At 49.3% G+C, this 21,871-nt stretch overlaps 2 protein-coding genes across 2 annotated transcripts; both read left to right on the top strand.

The window, feature by feature from the left end:
• Window positions 1–385: 385 nt before the first annotated feature.
• On the top strand, window positions 386–4,642 carry LOC122475753 (T-cell surface glycoprotein CD1b-like). The gene is made up of 6 exons (XM_043567844.1): window positions 386–1,233; window positions 1,482–1,748; window positions 2,324–2,602; window positions 2,809–3,087; window positions 3,329–3,422; window positions 4,340–4,642. The coding sequence occupies exons 1-6, from the start codon at window positions 1,173–1,175 to the stop codon at window positions 4,356–4,358; spliced, it is 999 nt and encodes a 332-aa protein (XP_043423779.1). The 5' UTR covers window positions 386–1,172; the 3' UTR covers window positions 4,359–4,642.
• A 12,989-nt stretch (window positions 4,643–17,631) lies between these two features.
• On the top strand, window positions 17,632–21,389 carry LOC122475752 (T-cell surface glycoprotein CD1e, membrane-associated-like). The gene is made up of 6 exons (XM_043567843.1): window positions 17,632–18,041; window positions 18,302–18,598; window positions 19,245–19,523; window positions 19,741–20,019; window positions 20,436–20,529; window positions 20,654–21,389. The coding sequence occupies exons 1-6, from the start codon at window positions 17,906–17,908 to the stop codon at window positions 20,826–20,828; spliced, it is 1,260 nt and encodes a 419-aa protein (XP_043423778.1). The 5' UTR covers window positions 17,632–17,905; the 3' UTR covers window positions 20,829–21,389.
• Window positions 21,390–21,871: the final 482 nt, after the last annotated feature.

Here is a 21,871-nt window from a genome sequence, read left to right as displayed (position 1 = left end):
GCGATGTGCCGAGGGCATTCGCAGAGAAGACAGGGGATGACAACTCAGGACCCAGATCTTGGAACTTTTGGTGAAAAGTGACAAGCTCCTTGCTCACCTAGCAATCGTTTATTTGCTGTCGGAAAGGCCGAAGGGTATAGTGAGGCTGTGAGATGCTGCGAGAGGAGAGGGACGCTCTCTGGCCTGGGACCTTCCTACAAAAATCTGTCTCTGAGACTGAAGCTACACACAGGAGACTCCCCAGGTTCTCCTGGGCTCAAGAAGATTTGTTACTCTATTTTTTTTTCCCTAAATAATTTTTTTAAATATAATTTCTTATCAAGTTGGTTTCCATGCAGAAGCGTTGTTACTCTATTTTTTTAACTAAATAATTTTTTTAAAATATAACTTCTTGTCAAGTTGGTTTCCACGCAGAAGCTTTGTTACTCTAAACTCCAAAGCCTGAGCGCCACTGAAAAGAAGGTCATATGCCAGTAGAAAGTGTCATCTTTACCCGTGAAAAGTGGCTGTGGCATAAGACGAATTTGTTTGGATTCTTAAACGGCAGTATTTATCATCCTTGATTCTGGGATTTGGGTTTGTGGCACTACAGCCCGGGTGGGGTTTTCAATGCTTTGCCTTGTTGTAAATGACTGTCAATATATACAGCACCCCAGAAATGAGAATGTGGGTGAGAGGGTCCAGACAAGGGGGGTGAGATGAGCCACAGGAACCACTGAGGACGCCGGGAGCAGTGACAGAATTGCAGAGCAGGGAGGCGGGACAAGGTCCAGCAGGGTGGTTAAACCCAAAGCATCCTTCTAGATTCAGGCCAGCCGGAGGAGTTGTCCACCATTTCCCCCTTATTTAATGCCGTGGAAGGACCTGCGTGGGGAGGTGAAATGGCCCTTCAGAACCACATGGGGGTGGGGGTCTTCCGAGGTAGGAAGCAGAAAGGGAACTGGCCTGCGGGAGCCAAGGAGACAAGAAACCAGACGTCAGATCGGCTGGGGTGAAAATGAGCGGTGAGCGGGAGGCCCGGGGCTGCGGGAGGGGCGGCCCTTCTCTGCTGGGCAGCCTGGACCAGGAAGAGATCTGCCAGCTGGGAGACAGAGGAAGTCACCTCTGAGCGAAACTGCTGAGCCAGAGCCAGAAGAGCGGCTCTGAGAGGCAGCAGCTGGGTCCCCGGGGAGATGCTGCTTCCGTGGCTCCTGTGGCTTGTGCTCCTCTGCCCGGGGGGCGGCGGCGTGGCAGGTGGGCGACTAGCCAGCACCAGGAGGGGCTGTGGATAAAGCCCCGGAGGGTCGGGTGATCCTAGCACCACTGCTCCCCCCATCCGGAGGTGGGGTGGGCACCCAAGGCCTTGGGGGCAAAGGTCTCGGGCTCTGTGTCGCTCCTCAGGCTCCGGGTTCCTTTTCTCCGGATCTTTCCAAGTTTCATTCTTTTGTTGTCCCCGGCTTCTCCCTTTCTGCTCACTTTTCTTAACCTTCCGTCACCCACAGCCTTTCAAGGGCCCACCTCTTACCACGTCATCCAGATCTCGTCCTTTGCCAACAGCAGCTGGGCGCAGAACCAAGGCTCAGGATGGCTGGGTGACTTACAGCTCCAAAGCTGGGACAGCGACGCGGGCAGGGCGGTTTTCCTGAAGCCCTGGTCCAAAGGCAACTTCAGTGAGGAGGAGGTGACCGGGCTGGAGGAGGTGTTCCAGGTCTACCTCAACGGGTTCATCCTGGAGGTACAGGACCATGCCCATGAGTTCCAGATGGAATGTGAGTCTGGGGCTCTCGTCAAGGGAGGTTCTCAATGACATGTCTCTCTCCTGTTGTAGGCCACTACTGCCTCTGACCTTGCCCCTCCTTCCCTCGGTGCCCAGCTGCACCCACAAGCTGGCCTGGAGTAGCCACAGCCTCAGATTCCACACCCCACAGAGCGTTCACACGCTCTGCTGATGGGTGAAGGTCCCCTTTGCAACATCTCCTGGTTGGCTTGGGTATTACTTGCGTCTCTCACACCCCAAGCAAGAAGCCCCACTTCCCTGCCCTGATGCTTGAGCCATCTTTACCTGCAATCCCTCTCCTCGAGCCTCCTGCCTCCTCCCTGGCACTCTTCCCGTTCACCCTGCCCAGCTGCCCCCCTTTCCCTGTTCACACACCCACCATCACAACTGCCTCTCCACCGTTGGCGACACGTGTGCCTCTCCCTGGTCCTAAGCTCTCCGAGACCCTGGCTCATCCTTTTATGCCTCACACCTTTTGCCCCACCCGAATCGCAAATCCCAGGTTCTTCTCCCGTCTCTCTCTTGGGTGCGGCTTAATAACCGTTTCTCTGTTTTCCTTCTCTCCAGATCCCTTTGAGATCCAGGGGATAGCAGGCTGTAGTCTGCATTCCGGTGGGGGCACGGTGAGCTTCCTGCGGGGAGCGTTAGGAGGAGTGGACTTTCTGAGCCTCAAGAATCACTCCTGTGTGCCCGCCCCGGAGGGTGGAAGCCGGGCACAGCGCATCTGCGCGCTCATCCATCAGTACGCGGGCATCCGGGACATCGCGGCGAAGCTCCTCTTTGAAACCTGCCCTCAGTATCTCCTGGGTGTCCTCGATGTGGGGAAGGCAGAACTGCAGAGACAAGGTTAGTCCTGTCCCCCCCACTGAGGCTTTTCTGTTTCACCTGCCACCACTTCCTTTAAGTTCAGGAGTAGGATGTACCCAAGAGAGGGCTTAATAAATTATTTGGTTTCCAAAGGAGGAGAAAGCGCCACCGTCCAAACTTGAGTTTCCAAATCCCTCTAGACTAGAGTCATAATCCGTTGCTCTCCCTGTTCCTTCCTGCCCCAGTGAAGCCCGAGGCCTGGCTGTCCAGTGGCCCCAGTCCCGGTCCTGGCCGTCTGCTTCTTGTGTGCCATGTGTCCGGCTTCTACCCAAAGCCAGTGTGGGTGACGTGGATGCGGGGTGAGCAGGAGCAGCCGGGCACCCGGCGCGGCGACGTCCTGCCCCACGCTGACGAGACGTGGTATCTTCGGGTGACCCTGGACGTGGTGGCCGGGGAGGCAGCCGGCCTGTCTTGCCGAGTGAGACACAGCAGTCTAGGAGGCCGGGACATGGTCCTCCACTGGGGTGAGAAAGGGCTGGTGCCCCGCAGGGCCCGGAGAAGAGGGTCCTCAGGCATGGAGGGAGGCACTGGCTGGGGGTGGGGCTTGATTCATGACCAGGAGGGAGAGGGAAGGAGGGACACGGCGGGGGAGGCATGGAGGGCTTGAGCATCAGGAGCACGTGACCATCAAGTAGGCAAAGGAAGGTCAGGAGAATCAGAGAATGGGTTTTCAAGGGACATCCTGTGTCCTTCCCCCATTTTCAGGAAACCCAGTCTCCATCGGCTTGATATCTTTGGCGGTAATAGTGCCCTTGTTCATCCTTTTGACAGTTCCTACATTGTGGTTTTTGAGGCGCCGGTGAGTTTTTACTTTTAGTCTTTCTTTTCTGTGCATCTGTCCGTCCTCCCATTTTATTGATTTACACCTTAGCCTCAGTTCTTTTCCACCAGACCCTCCCCTTTCTCCCCAGTCCCATCTCCTTTATGTAAATCCATTGTTTAAGTTGTGGTGAAATGTGCACGACACAAAACCTGCCTTCGCGGGACGCCTGGAGAGGGAGGGTGGTGGTCAGTGGGTTGGCATCTGACTGCGGCTCAGGTCAGGATCCCACTGGTCTTGGGTTCGAGCCCTGCGTCGGGCTCTGTGCCGACAGCTCAGAGCCTGGAGCCTGCTTCCGATTCTGTGTCTTCCTCTCTCTCTGCCCCTCCCCTCCTTGCTCTCTCTCTCTCTCTCTCTCTCTCTTAAAAATAAATAAACATTAAGAAAAAAAATTTTTTTAAATCTGCCTTCTTCACCATCTCCAAATGCACAGCTTAGAATGTATGAAGTGTGCTCGCGTTTTTGTGCAAGCAATTTCTAGAGCTCTTTTCACCTTGAAAAATGAAACCTCTACCCAATGAACAAGCCCTTCTCAGCACCTGCTCCCCAGGCCCAGGCAAACACCATTTTGTGCTGTGTCTCTATGAATTTGGTGACTCTGGGGACCTCACCTAAGTGAAGTCATTAGTCGTTGTTCTTTTGTAACTGGCTTCTTTCTCTCAACACAACGCCCTCACGGTTCATGCGTGTGGTTGCACGCGTCAGAATTTCCTTCCTCTTCAAGGCTGAGGAATGATGTTCTGGGGCCCGAACAGGACACATTCTGTTTGTCATTCATCTGTCGACAGACACGGGGGTTGATGTCACGTTCTGGCTACTGGTGAACAATGTGGCTATGAACATGGGAGTGTGAGTACCTCTCACGTAGAGCTAAGTTTTGGTTGTGTTCTTCATAGGTCGTATCAGAGTATCTAATGGACTCCTCTTCCATTTGGAATAAAGGCTCAGAAGCCCAGAAGCTCAAGTTGTCAGCCTGGGAGATGATCGTGTCATATTTCATCAAATAATCCTCTTGGTTGGTCACATCAGAGTTCCCGTAGGATGCGAGATAAATCACTATTCATAACTGGCAGACAAATAATAGAAAACCACAAATTTATTATGAGATGGTGTCAATAGTACAATTCACCCTGATCTCCTACGTGTGAGACGTGGGAAAGAATGTGTTTCAGAATAAATGACACATGGTATACTCCTTACTGGTGATGTCCCTTTGGTTTCCTATTATAAAACTTTTTTTCTGCTTCTGCTGAAATGTCATTTGCCAAAGGAAGCTAACTACAATTATGCTGGGATCATCGTATTTGCAGAGATGCTGAGCATGTTTAACATGGTTTCTCTGTCTCCGCCTGGATGACTTTCTAACCCTCGAGGTCCAGCTGGGATGTCTCTTCCTCTAGGAAGCTTTCCTTAGCGGTAGAGTGGAAATGACCCTCCCTTGTCCGGTGTCATGCAGTGACCTACTTCACTCTGTACCCACAACATTGAGTTATTTTTGGTTTTCTTCCCCCTTTACTTGTGAGTTCTTTGAGAGAAGGGCTTGCTCCAGATGGATCTCTGGCATGATCTCTTCTGTGCCTACTCATTTGCTCAGTAAAAATGGTCTAAGTGGATATAACTGCCATGTTGATGGTCTTTTCCCCATGCTTGCCCCCAACCCCTTAGTTAATATTGTAGATTTCCCTCTTTCTAAGATATTTCTCACTGAGCAATCCTCTCATCTGCGCTGAAGCCTTCTAGAGAAAACCCCTTGCTCCCTTGCTGTGACTATAGCCCGCTGGCAAAGCTTCCTCTGGACAGGATCCTGCTCCTCGATTTTCCAGTGAGAATGATTAGGCAGGATGGGGGTAGGGTAATAGCACAGAGGGGCTGTTAAATATTCATGCAAAATGATCAAGAGGGCTTTTTAAAAATACCTGCGCTGTTGCAATTTAGTCATATTTCTATTTACTTTTATACTTATTCTTTTGCTTATTCCATAGTTTTCAAGAAACTCCATTAAGAAAAAGATTAAGCTCATTTTGATTAAACCAGCAGGAGGAGGAGGGGGAGAGTTTGAGGATATTTTTATTTTATCATGTTTATTTATTTTTTAAATGTTTATTTTTTCTTGAGAGAGAGAGAGAGAGAGAGAGAGAGAGCATGAGCAGGGAAGGGGCAGAGAGAGAGGGACAGAGGAGTCAAAGCACAAGCCAGATGCAGGGCTCCAATGCATGAACTGTGAGAGCATGACCTTGAGCTGAAGTCAGACACTCAACTGACTGAGCCACCCAGGTGCCCCGAGGATATTTTAAAAAATGTTTATTTATGGATTTATTTTGACATAGAGGGCATGAGTGGGGTGGGTGGAGAGGGAGAGAGAGAGAATTCCAAGCAGGCTCTGAGCTGTCAGTGCAGAGACCCACATGAGGCTCAATCTCATGAACTGCAAGATCATGACCTGAGCTGAAATCAAGAGTCAGATGCTCAACAGGTTGGGCCACCCAGGTGCCCCAAGGATATATATATATATATATATATATATATATATATATATATTTAGGACTTTGGGAGGGGAGGTCAGGGCAAGCAGAGACCTTGGCGAAGTGGAAGGTACTGGAAACAATTCTCCCATATGGAAATGTTAGGACAATACAAACTTTAGGATTGAGCAAGGATAGGAAATGGCTGAGGTATATAGCTTTCTCTCCTCTTCTTTAGCACAACTGGTTACTTCTCCAGAATGCATTAAACCTTACCTCACCTTAGAGCAGAGGCACCTTCAGCTATCACCCAAGGCCCTGATGCATGTGTTTTTGGTGTGGACTGTGAATCAGCAGCAGGAATAGTGCCTATGAGCTTGTTAGGCAAAAGAGGTTCTCAGACCCACCCTAAATCTATTGAATCAGCAAAGCCAAGAATGGGAACCAGATTATCTGTATTTTCAACAAGGCTTTCTGGTTATTCTGGTGTATATATTTAAGTTTGAAAAATTCTTCTCTAAAGGTTTCTCAACCTTTGCACTATTGACATTTTGGGCCAGATAATTCTTTGTTATGGAGGGTTGTCCTGTGCACGGTGGGACTTTTAGTACCATCTCTGGCCTCTACCGGGTAGATGCCAGTAAAAAATCCCCAGTTTTAATGACCAAATGCATCTTCAGACATTGCCAAATGACTCCTATGGGGCAAAACTGACTATAGATGAGAAACAAGGTCTAAGATAATGAATACAATTTCATCCCCCTGCTTAGTTAGAATAATTGGCTCATAGTGTGTATGTGACCTAACTTCATCCAATCCAACTGAAGCCTGAGTTTCTGTTTGGTGGTTGAGCGAAGAGGGGCTCTCTCTTTGTCTGGATGGTACATTGCCTGCAAAGCTCAAGGTTGCAATGGAGTTTTCTTCCCAAAGTTAGGCTGGCCCAGGGTTGAAGTTCACAAATAAAACTGCACAATGAAAACAGGGCCAAAGACCAGATCAGCTGTGCCTGCAGATTGACCTCCCTCTGGGCATGACACCTGTAGGAGAAGACAATGGTCCTGAATGCTGGGTTTACCTCCCAGGACTTCTTTCCTTTCATGGATCATAGTCTTTCCATGCCTCACTGTCTTGAGAGTTCTCAGATGTCTTTAAATAGATTATATTTTTCAAAATCTGTCTTATGAGCTGTTCTTATGAGCAGGGTAATTTTCCCTAAACAATATAACTCATCATTGCCAGTGTTACTCTAGAAGTCAATAAAATTGGTTAGGATTGACCTTGAAAGAACAAAGATTTAGTAATCAGGGAGGCAAATGGAAACTGATTGATTCATGACATGAGCACATTTGGGGGAGACATTATTGTTTTCTCAAGCTGCAGAGATCATCATTGATGAGGATTGTGATGGTGATGGCGATAATGATGATGGTGATGGTGACAGTGACAGTGATGGTGATGGTGACAGTGACGGTGATGGTGATGGTGATGGTGACGGTGATGATGGTGGTGGTGACAGTGATGGTGATGGTGGTGATGGGGATGGCGATGATGATGATGGTGACGGTGATGGTGATGGTGACAGTGACAGTGATGGTGATGGTGACGGTGATGGTGATGATGATGGTGATGGTGATGGTGACGGTGATGATGGTGGTGGTGATGGTGATGATGATGGTGATGGTGACAGTGACGGTGATGGTGGTGATGGTGATGGTGATGATGATAATGGTGATGATGGTGATGATGATGTTGGTGATGGTGACGGTGATAGTTTTGGTGATGATGATGATGGTGATGATGGCGATGGTGATGATGATGATGGTGGTGATCATGATGATAATGATGGTGATGTTGATGGTGATGATGATGATGATGGTGATGATGGCGATGGTGGTGATGATGATGGTGATGATGATGGTGATCGTGATGATGGTGATCGTGATGATGATGGTGATGATGGTGATGGTTTTGGTGATGATGATGATAATGGTGATGGTGATGATGATGATGATGATGGTGATGATGGTGACGGTGGTGATGGTGGTGATGGTGATGATCATGATCATGATCAAGATGGTCCTGATAATTTTTATTGTTTCATGTGTGCTTTTTGCCCCCCACATTCCTCATTTAATCCTTACAATAGCCCCATGAGGGCAGTAATGTAATTGTTCTCATTTCACGTGTGGATGCTGTAATTCACGGAATTGTGCAATTTGTTCACATTATATCCACACAGAGCAAGATGGCCTAATAATTCTCTTGTTTCAATTCTTGTTTTTAATGACTCTTGGGGAAAAGATGAACTTACAACATGTTTAATGTAGGATTGGAATAAGGATAGAGATGGTTCTAGAGCTTTAATCACTCTCAATTTGGGAAGGTGGTTTACAAGGGAAAGTATGGAAATGGATAACAGAGACAGGAGTGGTCACTGACATGGGTAGGAGAAGAGGTGATAGCAGGTCTTAAAAATCCTAGTGAAACCCAGGGTGTCTGGGTGGCTCAGTCAGTCAAGCATCCAACTCTTGGTTTCAGCTCAGGCCATGATCTCATGGCTCATGAATTTGAGCCCTACTTTGGACTCTGCACTGGCAGCATGGAGTCTGTTTGGGATTGTCTCTCTCTCTCTCTCTCTGCCCCTCCCCACTCATGCTCTGTCTCTAAAAATAAACAAATAAACATTGAAAAATTCCTGGTGAAACCCAAAGTGCAAAATAAATATGCACAAGGCCCAGAAACATAACAAGTTATGAATAACATTTTAAATGGGAGAAAAGGGATGCATCTTCCTTCCAGAAGAATTCCAAATTATCTATGTAGATATTTCCTTTCCAGAAGGTGGGGCTTGGTTCCCTGCCCTGGAACGTGGGCTGGACTCACTTCCAATGGACAGAGTGTGGACAGTAAAAGAGTAACTTTACAGTGGAAAAACCTGGCAGATGACCTTAGTCAGGTGATCAATGTGAACATTACCAGTCACAAGTCATGTTGATAGCACATTCCTCTAAGATCATGTGAAGACAAGGGCATGCCGCCTCTGTGGTAGTCTTCCTTCAAACCCACAAACCCAAACTGGTCACGAGAAAAACATCCAATATTCCCAAAGTGAGGGAAATTCTGCAAAATCTGACCAGTACTTTTCAAGATCATCAAAGTCGTGAAAACAAGACCAGTCTGAGAAGACTAAGGATATGTGACATTGAATGCAGTGTGGCTCCCTGGATTGAAACTTTGAACAGAAAATAGAAATTAGTGGGAAACTTGGTGAAATCTGAGTAAATCTGTCCTTTATTAATTGGGAAATTAATTAGGTTAATTTCTTAGTTTAGGCAAATTTACCACAGTTACATAAGATGCTCATTTTAGAGGAAAACGGGTAAAAGATATATAGGGACACTCCATATGATCTTTACACCTTTTCATTAAATCTGAAATTATTCTGAAATAAAACATTAAAGAAAGTTCTAGTACAGTCTTAGGAAAGCCCTGAGAAATCCAGAGTTCAGTTCCTAAAGTATATTCACTGATAAGATGTCTTACACAAGTGTAAGTGTCTCATGAAATAGCACTTGCTTGGAGAGTGTATATACTCTGGGTTATAAAAACTAAGAACAACTGAAAAAAAAAATTTCCTAAAGCATGACCAGTAAAAAGAAAAATTTAAGTTAGAAATAGATGGACAACACATTGAATTAATTGGAACAAAAACCACACAAGTTGAAATTCAGTATTAAACCTGTTATTCAAGTATTTTGTCATTGGAGGGGTGCCTGAGTGGCTCAGTCAGTTGAGTGTCCAACTCTTGATTTTGGTTTATGTCATGCTCTCACAGTCGTGAGATCAAGCCCTGCATCAGGCTTTGTGCTGAGTGTGAAACCTAAGATTATCTCTCTCTGTCCTTGCCCCCCACTAGCATATTCTCTTTCTCTTTCTCTGTAAAATATAAATAAATAGGGGCACCTGGGTGGCTCAACTGGTCAAGCATCTAACTTCAGCTCAGATCACGACCTTGTGGATTGTGAGTTTGAGCCCCGCATAGGGCTCTCAGTGCAGAGCCCACTGCGGATCCTCTGTTGTCCTCTCTCTCTACCCCTCCCCTGCTCTCTCTTGCTCTCAAAAGTGAAAAAATATTTTAAAAAAACCCACTAAAACAGGGGCGCCTGGGTGGCTCAGTCGGTTAAGTGTCCGACTTTGGTTCAGGTCGTGATCTCATGGTTTGTGAGTTTGAGCCCCACGTTGGGCTCTGTGTTGATGGCTCGGGGGCCTGGAGCCTGCTTCGGATTGTGTCTCCCTCTCTCTCTGCCCCTCCCCAATTTGTGCTCTGTCTCTCTATGTCTCCCAAAAAAATAAATAAATGTAAAATAAAATAAAATAGCACTAAAACAATAAAAATAAAAAAATAAGAATAAATAAATGAATGAAATTTTGTCATTGGAAGTGTTCATGAGCCTACTGAGAAGTATCAGTTGTCCTGGCTGGAGATGGTCAGAGAAGCAGGAACGAAAGCAGGGTCACGAAAAACCAGCTTTATGCAATGGTCACTCTGTCTTCTACTCTACCTGACTAACTGTGCAGGGGGTAAAGAAACAGTCATCGTTAGCTATAGAGTATGAGGTATCATGAACGTGGTGGTGGGGATGGAGAAATATAGGATGTGGTGGTGATGAATCCTCCAGACTCCTTAAATGAAGCACTGTGGTTACTGATTAAGTTTGGGGGTGATGTGGTGGGAAGGGTGTCTGGAGCCAACAGCCAAGAAAGAATTCTTGAAGACCTCTTTGGAGCAGAAAGGTGATTTTATTAAAGTACAGGGACAGGACCCTTGGGCAGAAAGAGCTGCACTGGGGTTGTGAAGAGTGACTGGTTATATACTGTGGAGTTGGGGGAGGGAGAGGCCAAAGGGAAGCCTCCAGAAGGACTTTATTCTGCTAAAGAGGACTCATAGGATGCCAGGGGCCTTGCTATTATCAGGCTAAGGTTGTTTTCCCTTTAGGAAGGCATTAATATTACGACAGTAGGGGCTTCCTGGAGAAATGTTACACTCTGCATTTGCCACAAGTATTTGTCAATGGGCTGCAGGTCAGAAGGAAATTTAACTTCACCTGCCATTTCCTTCTAGCCTTTGTTCCCACATCACTATGGAGGGGAGGGTGATGTTGGGGCTCTAGGAAACCGAGTCTATAAGTTCCAGGAGATTCGGCTATTGATAAGATTGCCTTTTTCTTATCATTTACTAAGACATCAGCAAACTGATGAAGTCTCCTGCATGACTGTGATCTCTGTCAGTTAACCATTTGTTTTCTTTCCTCTCCTTTGTTCTTGGGCAGCTGGGAGTGCCGAGGAATGTCATGTGTATCCCACCTGACGGGGAGGGTGTGCTAGCTCGTGCTTTGTCTTCAGCCTGCCTTATGGTCCCTCATCAGTTCCCATGCCTGTCTTCAGGGGGCTCCAGTTTGGGCTGAACAGTGGCAGGATTCAGGATTCAGATGTGAGGGGAAGGTCTGGTTGTTCTGTGAGCTGGACACCTTTGAATCACTGAAAGCCATAGCGATGTGGATAAAAACTGCAAAATCTTACTTTGTACTTTAGACCCTAAAGCTGCACTTTCCAGAGTGAAATCAGATAACATGGCGTCCTAGATAGCACAGAGCAGAACATGGCCATTGTGAAAGTAGTTCTATTAGAGACCACTGCTGTAAGATGTGCTTGGCATAACCTAAGACTTCTTAAGATGCATCAATAGAATGCAACTGAAAGTGTGGAGAAAGACAGATTTTCATTTGAAGTGAGCACTTGGAGGGCCTCACGGTGTACTGTCCTTTGGAGCATGTGAGCCCAGTTCGTGTCAATGGCCACCACTGTCTTGGCACGTGACAGGTGGTGACCGAGGGAGATGCGGCTGAGGAGCTTGCGCCCAGGTTTTCAAAATGTGGGGGCTACACGGACACATTGGTGAGCTCACAGAAAATCACCACCATGCTCTTGGGAGACCTGACGGCACAGCACCAAGAGGTAAGGGCAGTGATCTGAGCCATGTGGATGAATACGGCCAGGGTCCTTTTGGTGTCCTTTTAACCGCGGTTACCTGAGACAATGTCGGCTTCCTCAGTTCATGTGAATGGAATTGCTATCTAGGGGACTCTCTTTGAAAAAGAAGCAGCCTCAGAGAGAAAATGTCCCTGGGCTTTAGAATTCGATTAGGGAGGAAAAGAGCTGTAAGCTATAAACCTCCTGGAAATTAGCCATCGGAAGGAGCTGGCTGTGTGGGCAGCTAGAAGATTAAGCGTTTGCTGATACCTTATAGGTAAAGAAGGCTCAGAAAAGGCTTAGCTAAGTGACCATCTAGGGCAGTCTGCACCCTGGTCCACCTTCCTCTTGTAGCTGGGACGGAAAGGCAGCCCCTCAGGATGGAAAGATGAGATTTTGTTACACAAAACTGTGGGTGGCGACAGACATCAGTAAGAATTGATGTCATTTTATACTTTCTGTCAACGTTTTCTTAAGTTTGCATTGCTGATTCCAAAATCACTGAAGTTGTAAATCAGACTTCTTTGCAGGAAAAACAGGAAGGTCATCAGATGTTGGCAGAGTTTCCAGAGTAGATTTAACATTTCCACAAATGTATTCCCAAATGCTATTTTAAATCAATTCTAGGTGATTCCCGCTGCTGCCCTCCAACCATTTTCTTACTTAGGAAGATGAATTTGTCTAGAGCCACATCTTATGGCTTCAAGGGAATGTTTCAGTTTGGGCAAGAAGGTTAACAAAAGGGATCTGGGAGTTTGAGGGACAGACTGAAGTGTAGGAGGGGAAATTTCTTCTTAAAAGGGACCTGGCCACAAACAGTAAGTGTTTTTAGTCAAAAACTGTGGTTACACACTAAGGAAATTTTGTCAAGCGAGGAGGAAATAATTATACCATTTTATGTAGCCCCCAAATAAGATTAATGTTAGATATTTTTCCTGCAGAACTTATCTCCTGCATGATTTCAATTTAGAGGAAATCTCCTTGATAATTTTGGTAACTGTTGTTGGATTGCTAACAGGAATTTACTTCTGCTATGCTCGGTCCATTGTTGTGACTTGTGGATTTGGTAACCCTCAAATTGCAGACTGGTTTGTGGTTATTTTCACCCATGTAATTGATGAGGTTCTGGAGTGGTGGTGGGGCCCGGAGCTGAGGGCCAACAAAGAATTCCTGAGATGTCCGTGGTGCAAAAAAGGTTTTTATTTTATTAAAGTATGGGGACAGGACCCCTGGGCGGGAAGGGCTGCATTGATTGGGGTTGTGAGGAGTGAGTAGTTACCTACTATGGAGTTGGGGGAAAGAAAGGCCAAAGGGAGGCCTCCAGAAGGACCTTCATCTGCTAAAGAGGACTCTTACGATGCCCGGGGCCTTGCTGTGGTCAAGCTAAGGTTGGTTTCCCTCTAGTGAGGCATTAACATTAAGACCAGAGGGGCTTCCTGGAGAAATGTTACCCTCTGCATTTGCCACAAGTATTTGTCAATGGGCTGCAGGTCCTAAAGAAATTTAATTTCGCCTGCCATTTCCTTCTTGCCTTTGTTCGCCACAACACTATGGAGGGGAAGGTGATGTTGGGGCTCCAGGGAACTGAGTCTATAAGTTCTTGGAGATTTTGCTATTGATACGATCACCTTTTTCTTGTAATTTACTAAGATATTTGTGAACTGATGGAGACTCCTGTCCCCCATGACTGTGACCTCTGTCAGCTAACCATTTTCCCCTCTTTCCTTTGTTCTTGGGCAGCTGGGAGAGCCTGAGGAATGTCACAAATCCCTCCTGGGGGTGGGGGGGGGGCTAGCTTGTGCTTTGCCCTCAGCTTGCCTTATGCTCCCTCATCATAACTGTGAATTCCAGTGGGATATTGAAATTGTTTTATCTCTAACTTATTTTTGCTTCATTTTACTTTGTAAGTGATCCTAAAATCCCTCGAATTAGTACAGTTACTCATAACACGGGGGGTTGGCATGTCATTCTAACCTCTCAGAGGTAGATTTATTTGTATGAGTCTTTTTATTCACACTAAACTCTACCAGGACAAGGAGGTGATAACTTGCTTTCCTGCTCTTTTTTTATTTTTAATTTTTTTTTAATGTTTACTTTTGAGAGAGAGAGAGAGTGGGGGGAGAGAGAGTGAGCAGGGGAGTGGCAGAGAGAGGGGGAGACACAGAATCTGAAGCGAGCTCCAGAGAGAGTGAGCAGGGAAGTGGCAGAGAGAGGGGGAGACACAGAATCTGAAGCGGGCTCCGGGGGGGGGGGGAGAGTGAGCAGGGGAGTGGCAGAGAGAGGGGAGACACAGAATCTGAAGCGGGGTCCAGGCTCCGAGCTGTCAGCATAGAGCTCGATGCGGGGCTCGAACCCAGGAAGTGTGAGATCTTGACCTGAGCCAAAGTCAGCCGCTTGACCGATTGAGCCGCCCAGGCGCCCCGAGACACAGATAATAACACTCATTAAATTTAACTTCAAGGTATAATTTGAAAGAGGGACAGATTTCTAGACATCTACACCTCTTTGGATGGCAGCACATGGTCAGCAGGTTTTGTGAGGTCCGAAACCGCCCCGTGCAACAAGGCACACGCTGTGAGCCGCCCCAGCACCTGCGTCCCGAGCCTCAGTCTCCACATGCCCCAGACTCAACTGTGCACCTCCACACGGTCCGTCACACCCGCGTCGTCTGCCTTCGTGAATGGCACTATCTCCCTCCTCCCGATCACATCCCCGGTTTGGTTATTCCTGTCACCCCCAGGCTATCTCTATTATCCCCACGCCTCTCCATACTCACTCTTCCTGCCTGTGTTCAGGTCACTGACATCCTCTGCCATCGTGGTGGCCTCAGGCCCTGATACACTCTCCTGTGACTCTCATTGGGGTTTAGGGAATTTTCCTAAATGCCATTCAACCACATCCCTGTCGCATTCAAAATCCTTCCCTTGCTGGAGAAACAAGACAGATCTTCAGTGAGGCACACGTCATAGGGGCTTACCAACCAACGACTGCTGGCTTGGCTCCTTTTGCCCTTTGGTGCCCAAGCTGTAGTACCCACCTGTCTCATGGAACACGTTTCTGTACATCTGTGTTGACGCTAACTTTCTAGTACGTGCTACTGTGTGGTAAGGCAAATACGCTCTTCATTACTATTTAGCAGAAATATGTAGGCTCTTACACTTAAAAAAAATTTTTTTTTAATGTTTATTTTATTTTTGAGAGAGAGACACACACACACACACAGAGTGTGAGTGCGGGAGGGGCAGAGAGAGAGGGAGACACAGAATCTGAAGCAGGCTCCGGGCTCCGAGCTGTCAGCACAGAGCCTGACATGGGGCTTGAACTCACAGACTGTGAGATCATGACCTGAGCCGAAGTTGGCTGTTTAATCGATTGAGCCACCCAGGCGCCCCTAGGATCTTACATTTTTATTTTTTAAGATAAAGTGTGTTAAAATTTGTTTAATGTCTATTTATTTTGGTGGGGCGGTGGGGGGCGGGGGAGATGGAGGGGCAGAGAGACTGAGAGAAAGAGAATCCCAGTGCAGGACTCAAACTCACAAACCGTGAGATCATGACCTGAGCCGAAAGCAAGGGTGGGACACTTACCCGGGTAAGCCACCCAGATGCCCCTACGATAAAATTTAAAATGAACTTGTCAGATCCACCTGACTTTCTGTAGGATGAGGAGGCTGCTACTCAGATTACACCCCACCAATTTCCACTTTGCTGCGTTTGTGACGCAACAGATCTTCGGGGTTCTTGAAAGAACAAAGGAGCTGCTGATGGGGGGTCTAGTTACCCTTGTCCCCGAAGGGCTTGTGCGGTGCCCCTGCGCCTCCCCGGGCAGACACGTGGCTCTGCTAAGAGAGCGGGTCCTGGGTCACTGTCCTACGACCAAGTGCTTCTCCAGCAGGAAGGCTCAAGAAAGCTGGTGTTAGGAATTCTCTGTCAAGTACGATCAAGTCCTGTGTTTGTTACCACATTTTGCAGACACGTTCTTCCGGGTGTGTTGTGTTTCTTCCGCGTGTGTCTTAGGCTTGTCACATCGAACCCCTTTCTCTTGCTTTCTTTTTCGAAGGACTTTCAAGTTTCTCTTCGGAAGCTGGGCCTTTTCACCATTTTCCAGCATGATAATGGATTTATGTGTCTTCTCCTTACATACATTTTTTCAACATTTTAAGTGTCTCGGGACTAGGAGCTAAGAGTTCGTGCTCCCTGCCACCCGACGCAGTCTAGTTTCCCATAAATGTCATGATTTCCCCAACTTTTCTGACTCCATTTTGCATTGTGCTCTTGGCCAATAAGATATGATTTGAAATAAGCCCGTTTCTCTCTTTGCATCTCTCTGTCCCGGTTTTGGTGAGGGAATATGGAACTCGATCCTTTGATTATTACCAACTTTGTTTCTGAAATATTCCACGGAGGTGTTAAGTTTTGCAATCACGTTTTAAGCAATTATTTAAAGTTCAGTATATATTTTTAACACACTTTGACACTGGTATGTCTTGCATGATTTCTTGGGTTTTCCATTCAGGTTGATTGTGGTTTTACTCAGACAACTGGTTTTATGGAAGGAATATGTGGCATATTTTTGGCGTTTTTGAGTGTTCAAATATGGGTTAACTCTGGCCTTGTCAGAGAATGGTAATTTACCTGAGTAAAAAAAAAAAACTTTTGGGTGATCTTATTACCTCAGAGTTCTGAAGTATTTCCCCATGGCCTTGCGTGTGACGTATCTGAAGCCAGGACGATTCTTCTATGAAAGTAGTGAGCATTTTGTCTGAAACTTTGCCAGCTTTTTCTTCACCCTTAGAATTCAGAAATAATACCAGGATGAAAGTGGGGGTGTGGGGGGGCCTTTTCCAATCATTGGCGACTATTCTCTGGTCCTGTCTATAAGAAAAGTAGAGCTTTTAGGTTGCGTTTGTTTTGTTTCCTCCAAAGGACTTCTATCTCCAACATCTTTGTGCCCGGCACATTTCTTGGCCCCAGCTGGGCTCTGACACAAAGTCAGTTGGCGAGTATAGGAAAACCAAACAGAGGAACAGAATTCCAACTGCCTCCAGGCTGCCCCAGCAAGCATCAATGCAGGCAACAAAAACAGAGACCGCACACGGTAGTCAATTCTCCCAGTAACACGCCAGGCCCCTAGCGTTCCTTCCCTGCTCTCGTCAGACTCCTCCCAGGGATCACCAGTGCTCCCAGGCCATGAGGTGAGAGCCCTTCACACCCAGAGTGAGGCTTGCCACAGACCATAGACTAATCTGGAGTGTGGGAGGGCTCCCAGGCCCCTGTGTGTTCCCTCCAGACCCACTCACTCCCCAGTGCCAGGGCAAGCCCACCCTCAGACCCCCGTCAACAGCCACCGATGGTCTGATGGCAGAAGCCAAGCACGAGGGCTTTCTCTTAGGTTATTGGGTCGCCTGCATTGGCACCGATGCCCCTCTTCATGGTGGTGGTACAGCTGCACCCCAGGTGCCCTGTGTCTTCTGACAGTGGCTTGAGAAGAGCAGAAGGTGGAGACAGAAAGGGAGAGTGGGCAGGGCAGCAAGAGGGGCGAGAGCAGACTGGAGAGGGGAAACCGGGGTTAATAGAAGATGGGGGTTGGGGGTCATGAAGAGGGAGAAGCTGCAGCCGCAGGACAAGGGGCTGAAGGCCACGGCCAGTCAGATCACCTGCCATGCCCTCTCTCCACAGGGGTGGGCGGGGGGGGGGGGGACACAGAGAGCCCAAGTGTGGACTGGGTTTCTGCAAGGCCAGAAAGGTCTGCGTTCTCCAGCGGGACCACAGGCTGCAGCCTGGAGTCCCGTGACGGTGGCTGTGCCCAGGGGTGGGGAACTCGGGGAGAAAAGTCTGGAAGCCAGAGAGTGGCAGAGAGGGAGGGGAAATGAGAGCCCCGTGGGCCCACAGTGGGGAGGCGGGAGGGTTTCTCTGACAGGGAAGTGGGCAGAGGGTGAGGGTTGCCTGTGCGGGCGGCAGGGGAAGTCAGATGAAGGCGGGAGGGCCTGGAGGGCAGCGCCATCCGGGTCCTGCTGAGGCATCCTTCTCCTGCCGCGCCGCAATGCTGCTCCCGCTGCTCCTGACTTTCCAGGGACTTCTTCTCCACCATGCAGCAGGCACCGGGGGTAGGAAGGGCCCTGGGAAGACCCCGGGGGCCGGGGGCTGCAGGGTGACCTTCTGGGGGGCCCTGCGGGTGGGGCCTGTGCTCCCACAAGATGCCCGGGGTGTCGCGTGCCAGGCTGGCTCCTGACACCTTCTCTTGCCCCACCTCGCTCTCTCCTTCTGGTTTTGGGGAGGGCTGGCTGGCCCGGGGAGCGGCTGGGGTAAGGGAGTGCGTGCCATCCGTGCAACGGTCTCCATCCCTCCCCCGCATCCCCATCCCCAGCGTCCCAGGCCCCGCGTCCCCCTGGTCCGGCCGCAGAGGAGCCGCTGTCCTTCCACGTACTCCAGGCCTCCTCGTTTGCCAACCACAGCTGGGCACACTCGCAGGGCTCGGGCTGGCTGGGCGACGTGCAGACGCACGGCTGGGACACGGCCTTGGGCACCATCCGCTTCCTGTGGCCCTGGTCGCGGGGGAACTTCAGCACCCAGGAGCTGAACAACCTCCAGAGCCTGTTCCGGCTCTACTTCCACGGCTTCACCATTGAGGTTCAGGCCTTTGCACACGAGTTCCAGTTTGAATGTGAGTTCGGGGTTCCCAGCTGGGATTTGCCTCAAGGCTCCGGCCCCCTTGCAGAGGGGCTCCGACCTCCTCCGACCTTCCAGACTTGTTCCCTATCCCTGCCCCCTCCCCCCGGGGGTGTGGGGGGGGGGGGCTCATGCTCTCCCTTCTGTGCCCCCCCAGCGTATGCACCTGACGCCTTGCAAGGACACAGCCCATCCCACCACCGCACACACCTTTGCGTTCTGGTTCCTTGGATGGCTGTCTCCTTGTGATCTTCTGCCCTATGCCCCTCCCATCCCCACCCCCCACCCCCACCCCCCAACCTCAGAAGACTTTCCCAGCCAGAACTCTGCCCTCTTTTCTCTCTGGCCTGAGAGTCCACCAGGCCCGGGTGTATCTAACCCCTTCCAAGTGAGCCCTCCCAGCCCAGCCCCCAACTTCCAGCACCTTCCCATCAGGCACCTGCACGTTCGTCATTCCTCAAGACCTTCTCCCCTTCACGTTTTCTTCCCACAACTGCCCTCCCTTCCCCGACCCAACTCCAGCGTGCCGTGTGATTCCCCAGCAGATTCCCCTTCCCTTGAATCCCTTTACTTCTAGACGGCTTACGCTTCCTCCCTGGGACGCTTTCCACATAGATTCTGTCCTCCTTGTCCACCCCCAGACCCCTTCGAGCTCCAGGTGTTAGCTGGCTGTACATGGCGCGCTGGGAAGCCCTCGGGAAGCTTCTTCAACGGGGCCTATCAAGGCTCAGACTTCCTGAGTTTCCAAGGAAACTCCTGGCAGCCATCTCCAGGAGCGGGGAGTCGGGCTCAGAAGGTCTGTGCCGTGCTCAACCGCTACCGAGATATTAAGGAGATCGTGCTGAGCCTTCTCAGCCACACCTGCCCCCGGTTTCTGGCGGGAATCCTTGAAGCAGGGAAGTCCGAGCTGGGACGACAAGGTGAGCATCCCCAGGGCTTAGAGCTTCCTATGGGACTTTGCACTCTTTACCGCCCCTTCGAAACGTATGACAAGAGGCTAGAGAGTGGGCTATGTGGGGTTCAGGTTGTTTCCCAGACGAGAGAAGGAAGCGATCAATCCACCTGCTACGACCACTGAGTCGCTCAGCTCGGTCCCAGGTGCCCCCTAAGATCCACGTCTCCTTATCTTCTCTCTAGTGAAGCCCGAGGTCTGGCTGTCCACTGGCCCCAGTCCCGGTCCTGGCCGTCTCCTCCTTGTGTGCCATGTGTCCGGCTTCCACCCGAAGCCCGTGTGGGTCATGTGGATGCGGGGTGACCAGGAGCAACGGGGCAGCCGGCGAGGCGACGTCCTGCCCCACGCTGACGACACGTGGTATCTTCGGGTGACCCTGGACGTGGCGGCCGGGCAGGCGGCCGGCCTGTCTTGCCGAGTCAAGCACAGCAGCCTAGGAGGCCAGGACATAATCATCCACTGGGGTGAGAAGGAGCCAGGGCCTGGCTGGGAGGTGACAGTCGTCCCCGGGTCCTGGGGCCGCTGAGTGAGGTGCTTGGGAGACAGGCGGGGATGCCACGCACAAGAGAACAGACGCAGGAGGATGGACCCAAACACGGGCCGAGAAAGGCTGCTGCTAAATTCCAAGCAAAATGGAAGTGGAGAATTTGAGGCACCAGAGAGACAAAGAAGGACCTGGCGATTTGGGGGAAGAGATGTGGCAGGGCGATGGGGGCACAGACGCGGGAAGAGCTGAGTTGAGAGCTCCAGAAAATGCAGAGGGAAGTTTCAGGAAGGACCCCCCCCCCCGCGGCCCCGTGGAATGAGTGGCACCCACGGTGGCGGCTGCATAGAGAACCTCGAGGCCTGCGACTGACGTCCCTGTTTTATCCCCAACGAGGTGGAGAATGGGCCCCGTTGACACTGATGTGTCTTGCCGTGCTGGTCACCCTGCTCCTGCTGCTGGTCCTGTGCTCCCGGCTTAAAAAGCCCAGGTGAACCTCTTCTTCTCCTGCTGTCTCGTCCCCTTCTTGTCAACCCATTCTTCTTGTCCCCATCCTCCCCTCTTTCTCTCGGATTTCCCTTCATCGGGATCAATACCCTCTTCCTGTCCTACAGCTCAAACGGGAAAGCCGTGGCGCCCGGTGCACCCAGTCCTGACTCCGCCGCAGCGGCCAGCACCCGGGGACCCGGAACTTCTGGACGCCAGTTCCACCTGACCCGGGAATCCTGGGTCAAGAACAGACTTTTCAAGAAACTGAAAGCAAGCCTAAACCCACTCTGGCGACATTAGCTTTCCCTCCCACAGAAAACCCGTTTCTGCTGTTTCTTACGCATGGTTCATACCTATAAACAAAGCATAATTTGGATTAAAAAAGGCTTATAGTGGCGGGCATCTTGACCCCTTCACAAATCTTTATTTTATTTTATGTTTTGCTTTTTCCCGTCTGCCAGCAATATCTTTTTCTGCATTGGCCGTGTCTTCATTGCTTTGGATTCTTCAAACTCTAATTGAGAAGCTTCTTTCTCATGGAAGTTTCCCTAGATTGCCCAATTGAAAGATCTTCCAAGATTGGAAAGATGGACCCAAATACGTTCATCTCTTCCTGCTCTGAACAGTGATTACTGAGGCTTTTGCTTTTCTGTTTTTTTTGTTTTTTTTTTTCTCAGTTGCTTGAAAGCAGGATACAGGTGTTTGTACTGGTACCTGTGACCAAAATTCAAGGCCTGCTCCGTGGGCGTTGCAGTCTTGAAATCCTTAGCAAAACTTTGTATTTTCATTTTGTACTGGCCCCACAAATCATGTAGCTGGTTTAGAGCAAGATGTTTGTCAGTAAATGTTGATTGAAATGAATCCGTTGTCAAGTTGAATGCTTTCTTAATCTATTCCCCTTTGACATCACTGCATCGCCCTGGCCGTGTTTTTATTAAAACTCCTTCTGTCTCCCTGTGTCTCGCACCAAAGCTGAGGGAGGCAGGCGAGGGCTCCAGACTTCACAGTGATTGGGGTGTCTGTGCGTCTTCAGAGATTTTTCAAGAAAATAATAACACGGGAGATGTCTCCCATCAGAATGAGGGCGGGGCTGGCCTGCGGTTCCCATTTCTCAGAGGCTGTGTTGTGACTACGTGTGTTTTCATGTTGTATGTACCCAGGGAAGAAATTCCTACTTTGAGTGGTCGGTCAGTAAGAGGACATGGGGACCGAGGATGGGCAGAGCCAAGGTAGAGAAGGAAGAGAGTGATCAGACACTACGTGTTTAGTTTTCTTTATTAGTTTGGTTTATAATTATTGTCATTGTTATTTACAGTTTTCCCCTCACTTTTTAAAATATGGAT

This window comes from Prionailurus bengalensis, chromosome E4 (genome assembly GCF_016509475.1).
Source record: "Prionailurus bengalensis isolate Pbe53 chromosome E4, Fcat_Pben_1.1_paternal_pri, whole genome shotgun sequence".
In the NCBI taxonomy this organism is placed as follows: Eukaryota; Metazoa; Chordata; class Mammalia; order Carnivora; family Felidae; genus Prionailurus; species Prionailurus bengalensis.
The sequence above is the reverse complement of the archived record's forward strand: the minus strand, read 5'-3'. Positions and strand labels throughout refer to the sequence as shown.